This window comes from Lissotriton vulgaris, chromosome 2_1 (assembly GCF_964263255.1).
Source record: "Lissotriton vulgaris chromosome 2_1, aLisVul1.2, whole genome shotgun sequence".
In the NCBI taxonomy this organism is placed as follows: Eukaryota; Metazoa; Chordata; class Amphibia; order Caudata; family Salamandridae; genus Lissotriton; species Lissotriton vulgaris.
The window spans coordinates 1039722553-1039746357 of NC_141687.1; the positions used below are offsets into that span (position 1 = coordinate 1039722553).

At 49.8% G+C, this 23805-nt stretch overlaps 1 protein-coding gene across 2 annotated transcripts in view; it reads right to left on the reverse strand.

Moving 5' to 3' along the window:
• GPD2 (glycerol-3-phosphate dehydrogenase 2) overlaps positions 1–23805 on the reverse strand; it is a 1314993-nt gene that overhangs the window by 275309 nt on the left and 1015879 nt on the right. For both annotated transcript variants that reach the window (XM_086956671.1, XM_086956673.1), the window contains exon 14: positions 22434–22546. In XM_086956671.1, the coding sequence (XP_086812797.1) occupies positions 22434–22546 (113 nt within the window). The remainder of the gene's footprint in view (positions 1–22433; positions 22547–23805) is intronic.

Genomic DNA, 23805 nt, shown 5'->3' on the forward strand with positions numbered 1-23805 from the left:
CCCTGCTGACTTGACTGTTCAGGCAGTAATGTTAGTGAACATGTACACATTGATGCTTGACAAATGACAAGGACTGGAACACCATACTGCAACGCTGTAGTTGCAGTCTTAGTCCTGGTGGAATGACCTCTTACGCCTTCAGGAGAATCCTTCTTGGCCAGAGCGTAGCAAATTTTGATGCAGAGGATAACCCATCGCGAGCTAGTCCTCTTCTGCACCACACAACCTTTCATTGATCCAATATACCCCACAAAGAGTTGGTCATTCACCCAGAACTCCTTACTACAGTCAAGGTAGAACAACAACGCTCTTTTTGGGTCCAGACAGTGGAGTCGCTCCTCCTCTTTAGAGGGGTGCGGAGGAGCATAGAAAGTGGGCAAGATGACTGATTGCTGCACGTGCAATGGTGTTACCACTTTTGGTAAGAAAGAGGCTCCAGTGCGACTCATCAACTTATCAAGGAAGATGGTCAGGTAAGGAGGCTTGGATGACAGAGCCTGTAATTCCCTGACCCTCCTGGCAGAAATTCTTGCCACTAAAAAGGCTGTTTTGATAGAAAGCAGCTGGAGTAGGAAGTTGTGCAGAGATTTGAACCGAATGCACATCAGGAAGGTGAGAACCAAATTAAGGTCCCCTTGAGGCATGATGAATGGGGCAGGTGGGAACATGTGTACAAGCCCCTTAAGAAATCTGTTCACAATAGGGGATTTAAAAAAACAGAGGGTTGGTCTGGCAGCCTCAAGAAGGCAGACAAGGCCAAAAGGTACCTTTAAAGAGAACCCAGAGTAGAGCCCTACTGGGTAAGAGTCAAAATAAAGAGAAGGACTTGAGAGAGGGAAGCAGAAAGAGGGTCAATAGACCTCTCTGTACAATATTTTCCAAATTTCTGCACCGGAAGCCATGCACAGTCTTGGTAAAGGAACAGCTGGCTGCCAAAATTCCATCACAGACTCCGGGAGGAAGGTCAAATGCTGTCAACTGCAGCCGTTCAAACTCCATGTAAGGAGGTGTAGAGTTGGCAGGTTCGGGTGGAGGACCCTCCCCTGCTGTTGAAAAAGAAAAGTCTCCCGAAGGGGCAGCCAGATCAAAGGATCAATGCTCAGTTGGAGAAGCTCGAGATACCAGATTCTCAGAGCAAAGTCCGGAGCCACAAAATGACTTGGGCCCGGTCACTCTTATCATCTTGAGCACTCTGGAGAGGAGTGGTATTGACAAAAAGACAAAGGAGGCCTAAGCTCCACTTGAGATGAAAAGCGTCAACGAGCGAGTGCCGCCTTGCAAACTCCAGTGACCAAAACCACTGACATTGCGTGCTCTCGTGGAGGCAAACAGATCTAACCAGGCTCTCCCCACTTCTGAAAGAGACCTTGCGCAACCTCCAGATGGAGACGCCTTTCGTGATTCGCTAGGCATAGACGGCTGAGTTTGTCAGCCATGGCCTTCAGGGAACTTGCCAGGTGTTGAACCACCAGGGATATGTCCTACTGTATCAGCCATGCCCAGAGATGCAGGACCTCCTGACAAAGGGTCCAGGAACCCACCCCGTCCTGTTGTTGCAGTACCACATAGCGGTGGTGTTGTCCATGAACACCTGAACCAGCTTTCCCTTAATGGAAGGGAAAAAAGCTTTTGATGCGAAGAAAATCGCTTGGAGTTCCAACAAGCTGATGTGGAATCTGGATTCCGCCTGAGACCAGAGTCCTCTGATCTCCACCTCTCCCAGATGGCCCCCCCATCCCAGGAGTGATGCATCTGTCAATACTGAGTGATCTGGTTGGGGAAGGGAGATGGACCTGTTTCTGACCCAATCAAGGTTGGTCAGCCATCACTGCAGATCCTGTGCAGTCCCCTCCGAGATCTAGACTACATTGGAGAGATTCCCCAGATGCTGCACCCACTGGAACTTCAGGTCCCACTGCAGAGCCCATATATACCATCTGACATGTGTCACTAGCAGGATGCAGCAGGCCATGAGGCCCAGCAGCCTCAGTCATTTTCACCAAAATCCAAGATAGATGCTGAAACATCGGTATCAAACCCTGAATATCCCGGACTCGCCACTCAGGAGGATAGGCCAGAAACTGCAGTGTCCAGAACAGCTCTGATGAAAGGGAGAGTCTGAGAGGGAGTCAGGTTGGACTTCGGCATGTTGACAATGAACTCCAAGGAAAGCAGAAGGTTCATCATAGTATGGAGGTAGAAGGCGATAGCCTGGGGCAAGCTCGCCTTCAAGAGCCAGTTGTCGAGATAGAGGAAGACTGGCATCCTTGATCTGTGTAGATGAGCTGCAACCACCTCTGTCATTTTGGTAAACACCCAAGGGGCGCTGGTAAGGCCAAAGGGACGCACCATGAACTGAAAGTGCTCATGGCCTACCAGGATACTTTCGATAATGCCGATAAGCAGGCACAGCGGAAATGTGAAAACAGGCGTCCTGCAAGTCTAAGGCTACCACCCAGTCTCCGGGATCTAGGGCAGATGAGACTGGAGCCAGAGTGAGCATCATGAACTTTTCCTTTCCGAGCAAGTAGTTGAGGGCTCGCAGATCTAGGATAGGACAAAGGCCATTGTCCTTTTTCGGGACCAGAAATTAGTGGGAATAGCAACTACAACCTACTTCTGGTGTTGGAACCCTTTTATTGGCTCACTTGTCCAAGAGAGCCTTGACTTCCTCCTGAAGCAAGTTCAGGTAGTCCTCCGTCATCTGGTCCTAAGTCAGAGGCATGGAGGGAAGGGTTGTCATGAAAGGTAGGGAGTAGTCCTTCCGGACTATCTGAAGAACCCACTTGTCCGATGTGATGTTTCATCAGTTGTGGACGTAAAGGCTGATTCTGCCACCAACCGGCCACCCGTGATCCTGAAGGGCTGGACGAGGATGGTTTAGAGGCAGCAGGGGTAGGAGTGAACTGACTGAACCTCTGGCAGCCTGATCCACTGGGTCGAAAGGAGCCAAGCCCATGGCTGCGCAGAGGTTACTGAACTTACACAGTCTTGTGGCTGGGATACGGCTGGTGCAGATGAAAGACTCTTCTGTGGCCACAAAAAGGTCGAAAATCAGACAGGGGATGGTTGGTCACTGAGGCCCAACAACTTGGCCATAGCCTGAGAGTCCTTAAAGCACTCCAGGGCAATGTCTGTCTGGTCTCCGAAGAAACGGGTGCCATCAAAGGGCATGTCCATAAGGGAAGCCTGGACATCCCTAGAAAAGCCAGAAATCCTAAGCCAGGTGAAGCATTGAATAGCCACCATTGGCGACATTGCTCTGCCCAGCGAGTCAGTGGTGTCAGGCCTACAACGAATGCTGAACTTGCCCGCATCTCGCCTGTCCGATACCACTTGGAAGAGAAAGGTCCCGGTCTACTTCGGAACCTGTGGCAGCACCTGTGCAACCGTTTCCCACAAAGAGTGGGCGTAATGGCCCAAGAGGCATGCAGTGTTCACTCACTGCACAGCAAGGCTGGCAGAAGAGAGACTCTTTTCGTCCCAACTGATTTCCTGTCCAAGGATTCGAAAGGGAACACGCTTTGTGAAGTAGAGGCTAGGACCACCAAGCTCTCTGGAGTAGAGCGATTGGTGAACAATTTTGGGTCACCCGATGCAGGGCAATGGCGGCGGGTGAATAGCTGATTTATAGGAGCCCCTGTGCTGGGCTTGGACAAGGTGCCCAGAAGAACATCGGTTAAGGCCTTGTTGTAAGGTAGGAGGAGTTCCGAGGAGGAGACACCCAGCTACAGAACCTCCGTCAAGATGTTCGGCTGGATGTCCAGTGAAGGGAGCTGAAGGTCCAGAACCTTGGCTGCCCCTATCACCACCATAACATAGGTAGCTCCCTCCTTCATAGCCACGGTAGGTGGAGAAAGCAGACCAGAATCCAGCGAGGTATCCAGTCCACTGACCTCACTCAGTTCCTCTTACCAGTCCATGTCGTGCTCAGTCTGCTTGTGTAAAGGGTCCAGCGACCCCTCCCAATCCTCCTTCATTCCTAGCACCTCAAAATAAGGCTGAGAAATTGACCTGCGTTGTCGGTAATCTCCAAGCAGGGGCTGGAGCAGGCGAAGGCCGCAGGGGGTACAAATGGCGCTGATTTGGATTCCCCACCGGTTCCTTTTGGGGCCATCAAATAGAGCTGCCGGCACAGAATCCGATGAAGCCCCTCCAGAGCCTTCAGGCTCTCTAGGATGGTCGGATCTCCCAAACATGAAAAGATGGCGTCCGAGAAATATTTAAGCTGTGCAGGGTTAACTCGTGGAAATGCAGGGAGGGGCGGAGGTGACCCAGGTGCAGGTTCCGCAGAATGAGACCTAGAGCTTTGAGGCTCTTCCATCGCGTCAGCCGACAGATGGGAAGAAGAGAAAGCACACTTTGACTTCTTGTGTTTCTTGTGCCTTTTATCTGACCAACTCAATGCCTTCCAGCGGGGTGATGAAGACTTAGGACTCCCGGAGTTGGGCACAGACCCTCCTTTCAGCCGGGAATGAGACCTACGGAACCAGCGACGTGGAGTAGAATGCCAGGCCGCCAGCAGCTTTCGGGACCGTTCCCTAAAAGCCTTCAGAGCCATGGCCCGGCAGTTAAAGCACGACTGAGTCGTGGACACGCTCTAGGCACCAGAGAAAAAATTAGTGTGGATCTGTCACCGACATGGCACGGTGGCAGGCGCCGCATGGTTTGAATCCAGAATACTTCTTCGACATAGAAAAAAAAACCTACAAACCAAAAAAAGTTGACAAAACATTGAAAAAAGCCTTTCAAAAAGTGAAAGAGGGTGGCACTTTTCACTCTTCACTCTGTGCTAGCTGGAGCGGAAAGAAAAGAACTGATGTCACCGCAGTGAGTTGAAGCTTATATAGGTGACCCAGACGTCACTTCCGGTGCAAACGGCGCCGATGTTGTCCTAGGAAGCCGACTGGCACGCAAGGGTATTGCTCGAGCAAAGGTTTCCAGCCTAACACCTGGGATATTCCATGTTAAGGAATCTGCGGCTAGATATCTTATTCAGATGCACAAGTTACTACTTGTGTAACGAGATATCTGTAAGAGACATTAGTTAGTGATAGATTCCTTACCTTAGAATATCCCCAGGCGTCAGACTGGATCCGGAATTATTTTGCGTAGCAATACCCCTGCGCGTCGGTAGGCGTCGTCCGCGGCTCCGCGTCCATCGTCGGCGCCATTAGCGTCATTAGCGCCGGAATGACGTCGTTGGAGTACTTAGACGCCGCCCATACGCGCTGACGTCAGTTCTGATACACAGCTTTTTCGCGCCAGATACGCAGAGCCATGATAGAACCAACACTGGTGCTATGAAACTAGGGCTCTGAAAGGGGATGACCTTAACCCTAGATATCGGTTCGCAGAACGGGGAGGATGGGTGGGTCGGTAAGGAATCTATCACTAACTAATGTCTCTTACAGATATATCGTTACACAAGTAGTAACTTGTGCATCTGAAAGAGACACGTTAGTGATAGATTCCTTACCTTAGAATAGATACCCCAGCAATACCAACCCCGGTGGTGGGTCTGCGAACCAATAATCACACCAGAAAGTCCTGGAGGACGGAACGGCCAAAGAAGCCATCCCTTCGGACTTGGCTGACCAGGCAGTAGTGTCGTGCAAACGTGTGCAGCGAGGCCCACGTAGCTGCCTGGCAAATGTCCTGCAAGGGCACTCCTCGGCCCAGAGCAGTTGTAGTAGCCATGGTCCGAAGAGAATGAGCCCGCAATCCAGCAGGGGGCTCCTTTTTGGCCATGGAGTAACATGCCTGGATACACAAGATGATCCACCGCGAGATGGTCCTCTTGTGCACCGCCTTTCCCTTCTTAGCGCCTGTTGGACTTGGCCCTTAAGGCAGGTTCACCCCTAATCTTTTTGCTTTAGATCTGTGATCTGTATGGATGATTTTCTGGTCTGTGCGCACTTTTTCCTTGTGTCCCAGAGTAAAGTGCGTGCATGTAGTTAGGCTGGCCTGCTCTCCGATAGGAATGCATGGGGAATGTCTGTGTCCCTGGTAGTTCCTGATGCGTGGGGTGTACAGGTTTGGTATGTGCGAGCTCGTGAGAATGAATGTTTCGCAATGGTGTATGTGGCATGAGTGTGTCATTGGTAGAAATGCCACTTCTAGGTCTTGGCATATTAATGTAAAATATGCCTGCCGTGTGATTGGCTGGAGCTGGCTGGTGAGCCTGGCTCCAGGAAGGCTGGATGGGTCTGCCCGGTGGTGAGTGTGAGATTAGCATGTTGATGGCTTGGGAGGAGTGCACCTGGTCCCTGATGGGCCTGGACTTTCCCCACACAATGCTGGCTCCACCCCCTGTAGTGCGACTGATGACCCTAGCCCTGCCAGTGAATAGAGAGGGTGGTTGAGGTAAACAGAGTACTTCAAAACCAGCTGCAACTGGTTTCTCCCCCACCCTGCACCCACAGACAAAGGGATTTACTGTATAAGAAGGGGCTGTGTCCCCATACAATTTGTTCTCTTCCAGGATCCTGCCAGAGGGGGCTGTTGCTGTTGCTGGGGCCAGGAGGACCGCCACTTGGATTGTCTCCCTGCCTGGAGACCCAGTGAGCTGGCTCTGGCCCTGCCTTGCCCCTCTGTCTGCCTCCAGACCCTTGCTGGAGCTATACTTTGCTTAGAGCGCCTGGAAGCGTTCTTATTTTGACTTATAGCGCTAGGAGTGCTTTATTTTCCTTTTAGCGCTGAGCGCGCTTCTCTTGGCGCTTGAGAGCGCTTTACTTTGTCCCTGAGCGCTGGGGAGCACTCTTTGTGCAGCCGGTGCCCACCCGGCATCTGCCCGTTTTTGTGTTGCCGATTTTCGGCAGAGCGAGTGCCCACCTCGCTTTATATTTTTATTGAAAGGCCTGAGCCCACCCGGCATTGCCCCGTTCTTGGATTTATAATTATCACGAGGGAGCCCACTCCTCGGATACTGTGAGTCCGCCTGCCTGCCTAAAACGGGAAGCCGCGCTGCCTGCGACGACCCGGAAGCATTGGGCCGGCTGACCAATTGCAGCGCGGCCCGAGACATGCAACCCGGAAGTCCCGCCCCCCGCAGCAGAGAAGCAGCCGGCCGAGTCCCCGAGGCTCCCCGAGGAGAGAGGAGCCCCGCGCTGCTGCCAGGAGACCCGGTGAGTGCGCAGTGGGGCCGGGGGAGCAAGGGAAGGGAGGAGGGCGTCGGGGCACATTGTCGGTGCCCGCCCCTCCTCTTCCGTGTGCGGGCCGGGCCTGAGAGCGGCCCAAGTGAGAAGAGCCGGTTGAGGCTCTTGGGGGCATCTGCCTTAGTTCCCGAGTCCCCCGTGAGGGACTCCTACGAGAAGGGGCATTCTTTGATTTAGAGCCCAAGAGGCTCTGGGGCACATTTGTTTTTGAGCCAGAGAGGCTCCACCCACCCGCAATTGTTCTTTCGAGCCCTGAGAGGCTCCTCAAGGCGCCACAGCTGGTGAAAAAGCCACGAGGCCCACGGCGCCATTGTCGTGCGAGCCCAGAGAGGCTCTGGGGGCATCTTATTGTGTTTAGAGCGCTGAAGCTCTTAGGTGCCAGTCACCTGTGTTCTTGAGCCCACGAGGCTCCAACGTTGCCCTAACTTTTCCTGCACCAGTTGCCCAGCACTTTGTGGGCAACTGCTACGTTTAGGCTTTGTGTTCTGTGCTGCCTGCGCAGACCCCCTGACATTGAGACTCAGGGCATTTCAGCCCCTTGCGAGGCCAGTTGGCCTGAGGGTCAAGTTCTAGTGTTGTGCTACATGCACCCTGCGCATTGTAAGTTACTTGTTGATGTGATTCTTGCACAAATGTTCTAAGCTGCACCTCTGAATGTGTTTAATGCCTCATGTGCAATTGTTGATGTCCCATTACCTTTGCTAAAAGTGACCTGCTTAGGTATTTTATGTTTATCCCCTTTGCTAAATGTGACCTGCTTAGAGGATTGTTGATGTCCCATTACCTTTGCTAAAAGTGACCTGCTTAGGTATTTCATGTTTTATCCCCTTTGCTAAGAGTGACCTGCTTAGAGGATGGTTTATGTGATTACCTGCTTAGGTGATTGTTTATGTTCCTATAGGTCCTGATGATAAGGTCCTAGTTCCCTGCGTGATTTTCTACAGTGTTTTAGGGTTGCGTAGGAGGTATTTACTCTTTACCAGTGTTTACTGGTTGTGTGCTACATGTACTATTTTGGTGCTAGTCATTATATGTTTATGTGCTAAGTGTATACCTACAAGTATTATTTCTAACAAGTGCCTACCCCTGACAGTGGTCCATGTGGCCCTGTCCTGTACATAATCCCTTGTAAATTCTGCCTGTGCCTGTTGGTACATTGTAAAGTTTGTGTGTTATCTAATATGTTTTTACTATAATACAAAGGCTATTTTTTATATAACCTTGTGTGGAGTTTCCTTTGTGGTGGGCCTTGGGTGTTGTTGCTGGGGTGCGTGCGCAAATACTTAACTCATATCGCCTCCAAGTTTAGCCTTGCTGCTCGCGCCACGTTACCTAGAGGGTGAGCAGGGGTTATCTTGGCGTGTAACTCCCTTGCCCTGACTTAGGAGTGGTGGTCTCTGACTGAGTTTGGCGTGAGCCCTGGCCAGCCAGGGATCCCGTTTCTAACAGGGCCCACGTAACCAACGAAAGGTTGGTCATCCACCCGGAACTGGCGTGTGCGATCTAGATAATAAGAGAGCGCACGTTTTGGGTCCAGACGGTGGAGCCTCTCTTCCTCTTTCGAGGGATGCGGAGGCTGAAAGAAGGTGGGCAAAGTAATGGACTGCCCGATGTGGAAGGCCGTGACACCCTTGGGCAAGAAGGAAGGTCTTGTTCGCAACACAACCTTGTCCGCATGAACAGAGAGGAAAGGAGGTGTAGAAGAAAGAGCCTAGAGCTCACTCACTCTCCTGGCAGAGGTGATGGCAACCAGGAAAGCAGTCTTCAGAGTAAGAAGACGGAGAGGACAGTTATGGAGCGGCTCAAAGGGAGCACACATGCCTGGATACACAAGATGATCCACCGCGAGATGGTCCTCTTGTGCACCGCCTTTCCCTTCTTAGCGCCTGTTGGACTTGGCCCTTAAGGCAGGTTCACCCCTAATCTTTTTGCTTTAGATCTGTGATCTGTATGGATGATTTTCTGGTCTGTGCGCACTTTTTCCTTGTGTCCCAGAGTAAAGTGCGTGCATGTAGTTAGGCTGGCCTGCTCTCCGATAGGAATGCATGGGGAATGTCTGTGTCCCTGGTAGTTCCTGATGCGTGGGGTGTACAGGTTTGGTATGTGCGAGCTCGTGAGAATGAATGTTTCGCAATGGTGTATGTGGCATGAGTGTGTCATTGGTAGAAATGCCACTTCTAGGTCTTGGCATATTAATGTAAAATATGCCTGCCGTGTGATTGGCTGGAGCTGGCTGGTGAGCCTGGCTCCAGGAAGGCTGGATGGGTCTGCCCGGTGGTGAGTGTGAGATTAGCATGTTGATGGCTTGGGAGGAGTGCACCTGGTCCCTGATGGGCCTGGACTTTCCCCACACAATGCTGGCTCCACCCCCTGTAGTGCGACTGATGACCCTAGCCCTGCCAGTGAATAGAGAGGGTGGTTGAGGTAAACAGAGTACTTCAAAACCAGCTGCAACTGGTTTCTCCCCCACCCTGCACCCACAGACAAGGGGATTTACTGTATAAGAAGGGGCTGTGTCCCCATACAATTTGTTCTCTTCCAGGATCCTGCCAGAGGGGGCTGTTGCTGTTGCTGGGGCCAGGAGGACCGCCACTTGGATTGTCTCCCTGCCTGGAGACCCAGTGAGCTGGCTCTGGCCCTGCCTTGCCCCTCTGTCTGCCTCCAGACCCTTGCTGGAGCTATACTTTGCTTAGAGCGCCTGGAAGCGTTCTTATTTTGACTTATAGCGCTAGGAGTGCTTTATTTTCCTTTTAGCGCTGAGCGCGCTTCTCTTGGCGCTTGAGAGCGCTTTACTTTGTCCCTGAGCGCTGGGGAGCACTCTTTGTGCAGCCGGTGCCCACCCGGCATCTGCCCGTTTTTGTGTTGCCGATTTTCGGCAGAGCGAGTGCCCACCTCGCTTTATATTTTTATTGAAAGGCCTGAGCCCACCCGGCATTGCCCCGTTCTTGGATTTATAATTATCACGAGGGAGCCCACTCCTCGGATACTGTGAGTCCGCCTGCCTGCCTAAAACGGGAAGCCGCGCTGCCTGCGACGACCCGGAAGCATTGGGCCGGCTGACCAATTGCAGCGCGGCCCGAGACAGGCAACCCGGAAGTCCCGCCCCCCGCAGCAGAGAAGCAGCCGGCCGAGTCCCCGAGGCTCCCCGAGGAGAGAGGAGCCCCGCGCTGCTGCCAGGAGACCCGGTGAGTAGCTCGGGATACCAGTATCTTCGTGCCCAGTCCGGAGCCACAAGGATAACCTGGGCCCGGTCGCGCCTGATCTTCTTCAGCACTCTGGGCAGAAGTGGTATAGGCGGAAAGGCGTACAATAGACCGCAACTCCACTCGCGACGAAAAGCGTCTCCGAGCGAGTGCCGCCTTGGAAATTCCAACACGCAGAACTGATGACATTGCGTGTTCTCTTCTGTGGCGAATAGATCTAATCAAGGCTCTCCCCATTGCTGAAAGAGACCTTGCGCCACGTCCGAGTTCAGACGCCATTCGTGATCCATCATGCACCGACGGCTGAGTTCGTCCGCCCTGGCATTCAGAGAGCCTGCCAGGTCTTGAACCACCAGGGTCACGCCCTGATGTTCCAGCCACTGCCAGAGGCGCAGAGCCTCCTGGCATAGGGTCCACAACCCCACCCCGCCCTGTTTGTTGCAGTACCACATGGTGGTGGTGTTGTCCATGAACACTCCCCCGGACAGAGGGGAGGAATGCCTTCGGTGCTAGACGAATCGCCCGCAGCTCCAAAAGGTTGATATGGAGCTGGGACTCCGCCGGAGACCAGAGGCCTTTGATCTCCACCTCTCCCATGTGGCCTCCCCAGCCCTGGAGGGACGCGTCCGTCACAACCACGTGCTTCGGGTGGGGTAGGAAGAGGGATCTGCCACTGACCCAATCGCGGTCCGTGAGCCACCACTGCAGTTGTCTCGCAGTGCCCTCCGAGATCAAGACATGATTGGACAAGTTGCCCTGATGCTGGGCCCACTGAAACTTCAGGTCCCACTGTAGAGCCCGCATCCGCCACCGGGCGTGATGCACCAGAAGGATGCAGGAGGCCATCAGCCCCAGAAGCCGCAGTGTCAACCTGACTGAGACTCGGGATAAAGGCTGGAAGATTGGAATCAGAGCCTGTATATCCCGAACCCGCTGTTCGGGTGGGTAAACCCAAAACTGCGCCGAGTCGAGAACCACTCCGATGAAGAGGAGCTTCTGAGAGGGACACAGGTGCAACTTCGGCACGTTGATGGAGAACCCCAGCAAGTGCCGGAGGTCGGCCGTAGTCTGGAGGTGTCTGACGACTGTCTGGGGCGAGCCCGCCTTCAACAACCAGTCGTCGAGGTAGGGGAAGACCGACACCCCTAACCTGCGCAGATGAGCTGCGACCACCGCCATCACCTTCGTGAACACCCGTGGGGCGCTGGTAAGGCCGAAGGGGAGCACGGTAAACTGAAAGTGCTCGTGGCCTACCGTGAACCGCAGGTAACGCCGGTGGGCCGGTAGGACGGGGATGTGAAAATAAGCGTCCTGCAAGTCCAACGCTACCAGCCAGTCTCCAGGGTCTAGGGCAGCTAAGACCTGTGCCAAAGTCAGCATCTTGAACTTCTCCTTCCGGAGGAAGCTGTTGACGTTCCGCAGGTCCAAGATAGGGCGTAGGCCCCCTTTGCCCTTCTTGGGTACCAGAAAGTAGTGGGAGTAACAACCACACCCTACTTCCGGCCCAGGAATGCGCTCGATGGCCTCCTTGGCCAAGAGGGCCGTGACTTCCTCTTGCAGAAGTTGCAAGTGATCCCCCGACACGCAGTGGAATTGCAGTGGCATGGCTGGAGGGGTCGCCTCGAAGGGGAGGGAGTAGCCCCTTCGGACGATTTTCAGCACCCACCTGTCCGACGTGACAGTGCGCCAGTGGGAGAGGTGATGGCGAACCCTGCCTCCCACCGGCGTCACATGGGCCTGAAAACTCGGACTAGGAAGGTTTTGAGGCGGGTGCTGCGGAGGGTGGTGTGGACTGGCCTCGCCGTTGTCCCCAACCGCCTCCACGGCGGTTTCTACGGCCGCCACCGCGCTGTTGAACATTCTGCGGCACGTGGCTGGCAGCACGTATGGGGGCACCCCCTCCTTGGCCTCTAAAGGAGGTTAAGGCACCCGATTGCTGGCGTGTGAGCCAGAGGGCCAAGGACTTTGCTGTAGCCCTGGAGTCCTTAAAACGCTCAAGCGCATGGTCTGCCTTGTCGCCAAAGAGGCGACGGCCATCAAACGGCATGTCCAGAAGTGTGGCCTGGACATCGGCCGAAAAGTTGGCGGACCTCAACCAGGCGTGGCGTCGAACCGCCACCGTCGTTGCCATCGCCCTGCCCAGTGAGCCCGTGGTATCCAGCCCACACCGGATGGAATATCGCGCTGCGTCTCGGCCCTCCATAAGGGTTTGGGCGAGTTTAGCCCGGACCTCCTCCGGACATTGTGGCAGCACGTCCGCGACCGCGTCCCACAGGGTGTGGGTGTAGCGGCCCAAGAGACAGGCGGTATTGACAGACCGCAGCCCTAAGCTTAGGGACGAGAACACCTTCTTCCCGAACTGCTCATATCTCTTGGATTGCCGATCGGGCGGAGCAGACGGGAATGCGGTCTGGGAAGTGGAGGCCTGGATAACCAGACTCTCGGGGGTGGGATGGGTGGACAAAAAGCAAGGGTCGCCCGGGGCCGGGCGGTAGCGTCTGGCCACATTCCTATCCACAGGCGGGCTTGGACCAAGTGCCCACAAGAACGTCACATAAGGCCTCATTGAACGGCAGCAGAGGCTCGCTGGAGCTTGTCTGAGGTTTGAGGACCTCCGTGAGGAGGTTAGTCCTCACGGCCGCGATGGGGAGCTCAAGGTTTAAGGCCTTGGCCGCCCTTGTCAACACTACACTATAAGTAGACCCCTCCTCCGAAGCCACGGTCGGAGGGGAGACAAATCCAGTGTCTGGCGAAGTGTCAATACCACTGGCCTCCCCAAGCTCATATGTCCAGTCCTGTTGAGACTGGCACTCCAGTGCCAGAGGGTCCTCAGACCCCTCCCAATCTCCCTCGTCACCCGTTTCCTGTAAAGCAGGATTAACAGACGGGGCCTCCTCATGGAAATAAAAATCTCCAGAGGCTGTCGGAAGTGGCGCCCAGCGGCGCCGTTCCGGCGCCAGAGTCGGACTGAAGGGAACATTGGGGACGGTGTCCACAGTGGGCGCCAGAGGCGACACCCGTGGGGATGGCGCCGGTGAGGTCATGAGGTCGACCGGCGACGACCCGGATCCGGAAGGGGATCCGGTGAGGTCCTGCGGTGCCGGGACCTAAGTCGCCGGCGGCGTCGGGGCCGAAGCACCCGACTGCATCGGGGCCGAAGCGCCCGACCCGCTAGGGCTTCCAGCCGGGACCGTTGGGCCTGGAGGCACCACAGAACCCGACTGAGGAGGGAGGTACTTCATGGCCATGAGGTACCGCTCGATCTCCTCCGGCGTCGCGCCGTGACCAGGGACCCGAAGGTGTGGGGCAGGCGGCGAGGCTTGAGACTCCCTCTGAGCCGCGTGGGCGGTGTCGCCCGAACCTCTGGCCGCATCATGTGAGCGTCGGAGGAGCGATGACGTCTCTCTGACCTCTCATGCCTCTTACCTGAGGACTTGGATCCTGACGACCGATGTCCACTCCCGGAGCTGCGATAACTCCGACCCCGCGACCGGTCCCTCGACCTCCTGTGGGACCAGGACCGGGACCTGGAACGGCGCGGGCTGACTGCCGGAGCTCGAGTCGCTTGCGGGACCACTCCCGCCTTTCTTTAGACGTCAGGGCCCGGCAGTTGGAGCAGGTGCGGTCGTCGTGGTCGAGGCCTAAACACTTCAGGCACCGGCGAGGGGGTCCGTAACCGACATCAGTCGGTCGCACTTCGAGCAGGGTTTGAACCCGGGCATCCCTACCGGCACCGATAGAGTCGAAGACTCGAAGAAAGAAATGATCAAAAGATCAAAAAGTTTAGTCAAAAAATTACTAGGGGTAGAGCTTCTCCGGATCTGCGCTAGCTGGAGCGGAAAAAGAAGAACTGACGTCAGTGCTCATGGGCGGCGTCTAAGTACTCAGACGACGTCATTCCGGCGCTAACGACGCCGGCCGCGGAGCCGCGGACGACGCCTACCAACGCGCAGGGATATTGCTACGCAAAAAAATTCCGGATCCAGTCTGACGCCTGGGGATATTCTAAGGTAAGGAATCTATCACCAACGTGTCTCTTTCAGATCTATAATGTTCTTCCTCCGCAATGTCTGTGTACTTCTAAACAAGACCACCTTTCTTTGAAGTAGTTAGCTTCAATACATGCATAAAAAAGGAAAGTGTTCTGTTGTTCCGTCTTTGCTATAACAACTCAAAAGCATATAATAATGATAAATAATAAAAAATGGTTTTCTACATGCTTCATACCACAAGTCTTCTGTTTCAAAGCTCACATACCAAGACTGTCAAGAAATGTGCTTTCCCTTTACAGCTAGGAAAGAACTAGAGAGAATAGCTTGAAAACAGGTGAGAAACTTAGTGCTTGAAATTGGGTTTTTGATTGATCAGAGTGAACTCCCTTCTCAAGAAACAACCACAATCCTTGTCATGGTGACCGCAAAAGTCACTAGATTAAATTGGACTTAACCCACTGGTAGTTAGGCTACCTCTGAAGGCAAGGCAGACATCAAGCAGTTGTTCAGTCCTCTGGGGAACAAGGCAGTCCTTCTGGTGAATTGTCTACAGCTCCAGGAGTGTATTTATGAGTGGATCAGGAGATCCAATACTTATACCTGGTGCTGACCTTCGGCTTGGGGGAAACTTCCAATCCACCCCGACATCAGGTTCTGGAAAGCTCTTCCTTCCCAGTTCCTCCCTTGCCCAGGCTTCAAAATGTCTGAGTGACAAAAGGGTGTGTCAAGTTAGTTTGTGAGTGGGCTGGAAGCAACCTGTTGAAATGTAAGTACGGCACGGAATAACCCTGTGCCTCCCATTCTGGAAGAGTAGCCCTCTCCCAGCTACACCCAAGATCCTGTTGTTCGCTGAATACCCAATACAAATTCTTGATGGGGGAACAATTTACAAGCCCAGGCAGCTGGAAACTCCTAAAAGGCCTAACAGTTTAGGGAAGGAAAATGGCAACTTTCTAAAGATTGCATTTTCAAAATTGTAATCTAAAACTGGACTTTACCATTAAACAGGATTTAAACTACAATACATTTGAGTGCAAAGAATACATTTCTACTTGTTCCCAATTAAACATTAGCACTTAAATGTAAAAGTGTAACCCAATGTTATTCTATGGAGAGGTAGGTCTGACAGTAATGAAAAACGAATTTGGGAATGTTTTACTACGAGGATAAGTAAAACTTTAAATCGCATGTCCTATCTTTTAATTGCAAGGCAGCCTGCTCAATGGGATGTTTAGGGCCTACACCAGAGGTTACTTATACATATTAAAAAGGGAGGTTTAGACACTGCAAAATTGCCACTTTAAAAATGCACACAGGCTGTAATTGCAGGCCTGAGACAAAAGCCTACTTAAGGAGATCACACAATATGTGCTACAGGCCCGCTAGAAGCATTTAATGTACTGTCCCTGGATAAATCTAGTTCCACCTTACTAGGGACACAGGGTCAAGACTGATTTGCATATGGCTGGGTTCAAACTGGAATGGCATGGTGAGCAAAAAAACAATGGATTTAGACCCAGATCTCTGTACTGGGGCGAATGTATGACATTGTACAGCATTCTGTCCATCAATAATTGTTTTTGCATTTGTCACCCCGAGTGGGACGGGTATGCTCAGACGTGAGTCCTGTGCTCTCCATGCCACTGGAATCAAGCTATCCTGGCTGATGAGGGCTGAAAGCCCGAAACCGGTCCTAGGATGCTTGTTTCCAGTCCAGGGAGGACCAGCTTGGCAGTTCGGGCTGGACTGTTCCCATGTGGCACAAGGTCAAGACTGATTTTCATATGGCAGGGTTCAAACTGGAAAGGCATGGTGAGCAAAACCACAATGGATTTAGGCCCAGATCTCTGTACCGGGGTGAATGTATGACATTGTTCTGCATTCTGTCCATCAAGTGTTGTTTTTGCATTTGCCACCCCAAGTAGGATAGATATGCTCAGACGTGAGTCGTGTGCTCTCCTTGCCACTGGAATCAATCTATCCTGGCTGATGAGGGCTGAAAGCCCGAAACCGGTCCTAGGATGCTTGTTTCCAGTCCAGGGAGGACCTGGTCTGGCAGTTCGGGCTGGACTGTTCCCATTGGGCGCAGGTTCAAGACTGATTTGCATATTGCTAGGTCCAAACTGGAATGGCATGGTGAGCAAAAAAATTATGGATTTAGGCTCAGATCTCTGTACTGGGGTGAATGTATGACTTTGTTCTGCATGATGTGCATCAATTGTTCTTTTTGCCGAGCCAAAGAGTACCAGCGGGGTGGTATTTTTCTTTGTACGCCCGGATTTTGACACCCTACGGTGGAAAGACGTAGGCGGCTAAGACAGTTGATCAAGCCCTTACAAGTCAAGAACGTACAAGCCTTCCTGATTACTGCAGCACAGCTAAAAGTGATTTGAGGAGGCAATCACAATTTTTTCCTCTGAAATTAGGGCAAAAGAATATCTGTAACGCCTAAAAACCTAAACAAAAGAGACCTTTAATTCTGCTTTGACGGACCTGATTAATATGTCACTATTTAGGAGCAAAATAAGATAAGACTATAATCACGGGAAAATAAAACTGAAAATATAAATAAACATTAATATATATCCAAATACAAATAAATAATCACAAAGCATTGGTAGGAACTATCACAGGTTAGCATATGTAAGGCTGTTTTTAATATATAGTTCCTGGTCATGTTTGCTACGCCCATCTCACGCCAGACCTTAGTCTGAGCGCTTCTCAAGGGTGGTGGGGGGTAGTGGGATAAGGGGTGACAAGGGCAAGGGTGGGGCGGGATGGTGGTGGGAGCACAAAATTCTAAAATATATATACCCATGGATGAAACAAAGGCTATTGCACAACTGTTATGTTATGAGTGGATTAAGGCAACCAGGCTGGTTTAAATCAGGCTTAAATGGGTAGGATAAATGTATGCACAATAAATGTGGATGGCTTGAACGACAGAAGCAAGAGGCAAAGGTTGGCTTAGTTTGTAAGATCGAATACGCTTGATGTTGTGTGTGTACAGGAGATACATATCCCATGTGGAAAAGGAATCTGATGGGTATGGGGGATATAATATGCTGGCCTGCAATTCCCAGAGTTACAATATGCAGGAGGTTGCGATTTTTGCAAAAGTTGCTATCGGGAAGGCTTAGCGTAAATTGTCAGACACACTAGGGCGGTGGGCAGTGGTCGAACTAGAGCTAGGCTACACAACCTGTGAAATATATGGGTCAAACCAAGATGACCCAGAGATTTTTGAAGACCTCGAGGTAGAACTGGCAACCTAACCTTGTCCTCTGGTTATCTGTGGTGATCTTAATAGATCAGCTGAGTTTAGCAGTAATCAGCGGTAGGAGGGGTGGAAGCCTAGAGTATACAGAGCAGAGGGGAAATGTTCCAACTGGATCTGTTTAACAACCTACGTTAGAAGATGGCGATATGTATTAGTATCACTCACTTAACAAGCTATTCCTCATGGTTTTAACCTCCCCTAGCAATTCTACATTATACAGAAGGCTCACATCTCCAGAGTAGCACTATATTCTCACTTCTACTATCAGATTTAGCATTTATATGAATGAGATCTATTCAAATGGAAGTTAACATGTATATGAGATGTTAGAATCATATTATAAAGGGAGGATTCAAATCCAGCCCCTGCTTGTGCAAATCAAAGAATAATATCACTGAGTGTTCAACGCTGCGCTATAGTGCAAAGACAACAAGCTGCAACAGTAAAAAGAACTCTCCTATCTTCATATTTCGAAGTTGTCAAAATCATGTCAGGCACATTTAATAACAAATAGAGTAATATATATAAGGCGGACAGCTCAGTCTTGCAACACCAGCACAGGATTGGGAAATTGGAGTTCAACACAGGACAACTAGCACACTGCCCTTCAATTGAAGGTGATGTTGTAAAGAATTCTAAATTGAAAAAAATGCCACCTAGCAGAATACAAAAAGATATGGAGACGAAAGAACAAGTGCCCGAGCTGAGATGGGAAAACTGAGAAGACCAAAAAAATGAGGCGTCAGTCTCTCCGATTCCTGTTCCTAAATTGTGCTGGTTAAAGCAGGGTAAAAATAACATTTTGCATAGAACCATGCCAAGTGGGAGGGGGGGTTGGCAAAGGATGTCTTGTACCTCTCCTCGCCACAGGCCAATATCCCCAGTGCCCTGGTCCTTACATCAGTTCAATCTCCAAGATAATGAAAGGGGGGCTTCCTGCAGCTTGTCAGGTCCCCTGTCAAGTGAGTCTTTTGACGCTCAACGTTGGACCTTTCACTGCTGCTCCAGCCTCCATTTCATCACTAAAGTTTCTGCCGTGCATGGGGGCTTCTTGATGCAATAATTTAAATAAAACAAAGAAAAAGTTTCCTCATTTTGAGTGCCCTTCCTGCATCCGAACTGGGATGTTTCTTTGGGGTTTGAGATGTGTGTGTGTGTGTGTGTGTATATATATTAGCACATGAAAGTAAATATCCGGAGTTTTAGAAACCTAAAAGGAGGACTACACCCCATCTCCCACTTTCACAGCATGGAAATGAAAGCATTATATTCTGAGTATGTTGTGTACTGTAGAAGACTTGCGTCTTGGCTATACTACGTGCTAATTACCCATATTATTCTGTAATCTCATGTTTTTCTCCTATGTCTATACTTGACTCCTGTAATTGATGTAATTATGTAACATGTAAATCACTGATCCTCATGTATAGCGATCTGATACCTCCGGGTCTAGCAAGCGCTATATAAAACTTTTCAAATAAATAAATAAATGGAAATTTGTGGTCCCAGGCAAATACATTTTCAACTTTCTATTGATCGATCTTTGCCCCAACGATTACATTCCAATATAAATAAAGCCACAAAACCTTACAAATATACATTGGGTAAAACGACAAAACCCCAGTGTTTCCCCATATAGCATTGAATGCCTTGAAGAGTGATAGTTGTATATTTATTAACTACCCAACACCCTCATATAGACCAATATTTGCTTGCATAAAGCAAATGAAGGATGTGGAGTGCACCATTTTGCCACAAGCAGCATGGGTCTCATGAGAAATTGTACTTTTGGTAGCACAAAAAAAAAAATACACAGTGCTGGAAAATTATTAGCAGCCTTCATGAAACAAATACATTGCAAGTGCAAAGTATCTCCTCTAATGACTTTAAAATACTTACACCAAGATACCTAAGCTCGTCCTGTACTTCCCCTCTCCAGTCTTCTACGTTCCAACACATTATCCCAGACTTCAGATTATTTACCAAATATCCAGATAATGCCCCATATTCTTTCACCAAAATGTCCACCCTAGGAATAGTCTGGACCGGGTCTGAAGTAAATAATGTAAGGTCATCTGCATACAATGCAACTTAATTTTTGTAGCAGTCTGAACTCAAAGGGATAACCTGACCGTCCCACTGCAAAAGCTGAGCAAGTGGCTTGATATAAATATCAAACAACGGTGGGGATAGAGGACAACCCAGCTGACTGCCCCTAGTGATTAACAAGCGTCTTGTAAGGGAACAATTAAGAAGTATCCTAGCTGTTGAGTGCTCATATAAAGCTTTTAATGTAGCAATAAAGAGACCAAAATCAATTATCGCCAGGACTTCCCACAGAAAAGCCCAGCAAACACGATTGAAGGCCTTAGAAAGTCCAATGTAACTACAGCAAGGGGGATTGAAAGGGCTATGAGAAGGTCTATACTACCAATGAATTTCTGGGTAAGTTCATGAATATGCCTCCCTGGGACAAATCCCATCTGGTCCAAGTGTATTAAATGAGGTGCCAGTTTAGCCAGTCTCACTGTCAAAATACTAAAAATATTCTAATCTGCGGATTGGCTTTTCCAGATGTAAAATTATAATGTATGGCCTTCCAGTTTAAAAGTTGTAGAGCGCTCATGGGTACACCGGGGCCCCTAATATGGGGAGGTATGTTGGAAGAGATGGTGAGGGAGTGGGACTCTAAAGGTTTTTTGTACAAGTTTGGGGCACGGAAGTTCTTCAAAAAGGTTTGGTTGAAGACTTTAAAGGCTGCACTAACCCTTTGGCTGGGAGTTAGGAGGATTCTGGGCATGAGCTACTTTTTTTGATTTCTCCCCAACCTGGGACTCACTAAGCACGCCTCAGTGTCTTAAAGACGAGCTGAGTCTTCCATTAAGAAGGGCTGGAATTGAAGTATGGGAGGCGATCTCTTAACAGTGCAGGGAATGTTGCCCAGGGAAGTGTTAATGGCAAAGACTGGTAACTCCTTTTCTAGATTTAAAGACCTACAGCTATCATCTTGGGTCGCAGCCAATTGACAGGAGATTGGGGTGGGTGGGGGGGGGGGGGGAATTCGATTTAAAGCTGCAGGATGAGTCCCCACGAAGCAGGAGGTTGTGTATTTGTACTAGACACTACACAATGCAGAGGACAGGAAATTGAAGGCACCATACTCACTATGGAAAGGAGTTATTCAGGGGACTGAGCTACAAACAATTTGGCAACTTTCTGTAAAACTGTTGCACTCGGTGGTTAAACCAGCCAATCTGAAAAAGTTTGTGCATGAACCGATACCAAGATGACGAAGATGTGGTATTTTTTTAAGAGCCGATGACCCACATAGGTTTGTTTAGTTGCCCTGAATTAAAGGCCTATTGGCAGGAGGTGGAGAAGGTGGTCAAGGATATTCTCGGGGAAAATATAATGCTGAGCTCAGCATTGGTGTTGATGGGGGTGGAAGTCTGCCCCAGTCAACCCTTAACAAGAGTTAGGAAGGCCTTGCTGTTGTATTTGATGCTCTTAGCTAGAAGAGACATTTGTAAGCGTGTAACGGATCCCCTACCTCCCAATGGGCCTGATTGGCTCCAGGCGGTTAGAAGTGTATGTAGACTAGAAATCGGATCTGGGAGGGGGCTGTGGTAAAGGGGGGTAGGGGGTGAGGTAAAGGGGGGGTAGGGGTGAGGTAAAGGGGGGGTAGGGGGTGAGGTAAAGGGGGTAGGGGTGAGGTAAAGGGGGTGGTGGGGGGGGGTGCCGTAGCAGGATATGGGACGATTTCCAAAGATGGTGTGGAATGGCAATGTCTTAAGGAAGTGTCCTATGATTACACCTGCGCAAAGCCAGTAACCAGGAAACTGGTAGGAATGGATTGACAGGGCCACAGATATAATGCACTGGCATGAGGTCGGGACAGGTTTTGCAGAAAGGCCTGGTTTTTCAGATATTGGTAATATGAGGACAAAACAAGAAAAAAAGCAAGTGCAAAGTATCGTTTTAAAGGATTGCATCACAATTAAGACAAACCTTTACCAGATCCCCAAATCTGAGAACTGGAATACTACAATTTCGACAGGTGCCACTGGTTTTGACAGTGAAACGGAATATGACATCGGTAAATCAAGACATTAGCATGACTAAGTGCCCCCTTATATAACAAACTTTAACTTTCATTTAACCCCACGAGGTAATAACAGCACAACACATATAGGGATCCTATTCACTACATCATTTTGGAGTACAGATGTAATACTCCTACAGTACCTACAGTACCCTGTACTCTTGCACGCCTTCATGCTTTCTCTCAAAACGCCTAAAATCGTATACCAAATTAGCACAAATAGAAAGGACTGTGCTCACTTTGCACTTTTACTAACAGGAAGTTAAATTTTCACGGGCCAATTCATAAAGCCATGTTAAGAGGGTGTATAACAGTCCTTCTGCAATACTAGTTGCTTACTCAAATACTTTTGTGGATCTGCCCCCAATAAATTACTTCCAGGTTTCGCTTGTGTTTTTTCACCTGATCTTGACCCTGGCGTAAAGGAAAGAGTTATGCCATAGGCTGATTTTGCACCTAGTTGATACCTATGATTGTCACCCCTAGCACATTTTCTTACACATGCAATCACCGCCAGCAACATTTCTGTGGTATCTGCTAGCAGCTTAATAACCACCGTCCCACTGCCCTCGTTCTTCCAGTCTTTTGACACAGATGTCCGCCAACTTGCACCTGCTCGCTCTTGCTTTCAGTCGTGTGTTTATGTTCATCTGGCTGCACATCACAGGTCGAGTCAAGCTGAATCACAGTTATATTTACCTGTCCACATCAGAAGGTGTGAGGTTGATTTCAGACCGATCTGTGAGTTGTTCCGAGCGTGCCTTGTAGCCCATCTCATAATACAGAAATTTCTTTGCATTTTCAAGCTCTTCCTGAGGAATAAATAATAAAGCAAAAGTGGAATCATTGGCAATTAATCGTTAAGAAAATCTAGTGTGCTATAAAGGGGTTTAAAAATGATAACAAAAAGCGCTTTTTATTCTGCAAGGAAGTTTGAGTGTTTTATTTTAAGTTATATTTACTATTAATATAAACAACTAAAAACTCATTGGATTTTCTGGAAGTAAAAAGGTTAAAAGATCCCTCCAATGTATGCGGTTGTGGGATCCTACGAGTGATCTAGGAGAAGCAGGGCAAAAACACTACTAAGCTAAATGAAGCGTGTTCCCCTGCCATCAACTGAAGATGAGTGCGCTCTCATTTCTATATCTGGGCGTCGAACTTTACAATAAGCATTCAAACATTTGGTGACAAGAAAGGACTGACATTGAACGCATGCAAATGAATCCCTGGGCTTGAGCCCTGGTAAAGTGGGCCATCACCGCGTTATTTCAAGTATAAACAGTCTGAAAAAGTTACAAGCCTTGCATTATAAGGGCATCAGCCTTGATTCCAGTTAAAGTCGTAATGGCTCCAACCTTAAAGGCGGCAGGTGTTCTGAACCTTAGTTAAAAATACACGGAGCATGTTGTTTCAGCCACCATGCACAGGCTCTACCCTTTCTCCTTTATGTTATTGTGGTATTATGGTAACGTACCGTATAGGGGAATTTATAGCAAATAAAGTGTGCTACATTTTCAGACAGCACAAAATTGACTGGGTCTCACTTACAGAGTGCCATACACTTTTAAAGCCAAGGTCGCTTTCAAGATACTAACCATGGCCTGTCCGTCTGCGTGTGTATCATATACGTGTATCATATATATATATCCCCCAGAACATCAGGGGTGGAGATACTGATCAGTTACTGAGACAAGCAGAATCTAGGTCGATCATCATGAAAGGAACAGAGATACCATGGGGCCTAAATGCAGATGCTGAACTGCACAATTTCCTATGATGAACATTTGGGACAATACAGCTGGAAGACAAAGACCCATAGTTAAGAATGCTCTTGTGGTAAATATGTTTTTTAAATCTAGCCTTAACTTATAGAAATATTATGTTATGTGCAACAGCTACACCGTATGGGCGATATCGACTGGGGAATCAAGCTACTCAGCTCTTGTTGATGTCCTTACCAAGATGTTTATTGGAATGATCAGAAGAATAGATTAAACCCAGTATAGATATGTTTTTTTCCCCCAGGTTTGGTCAGTTTGTGGCTATCTTTGACAAATTATCATTTATT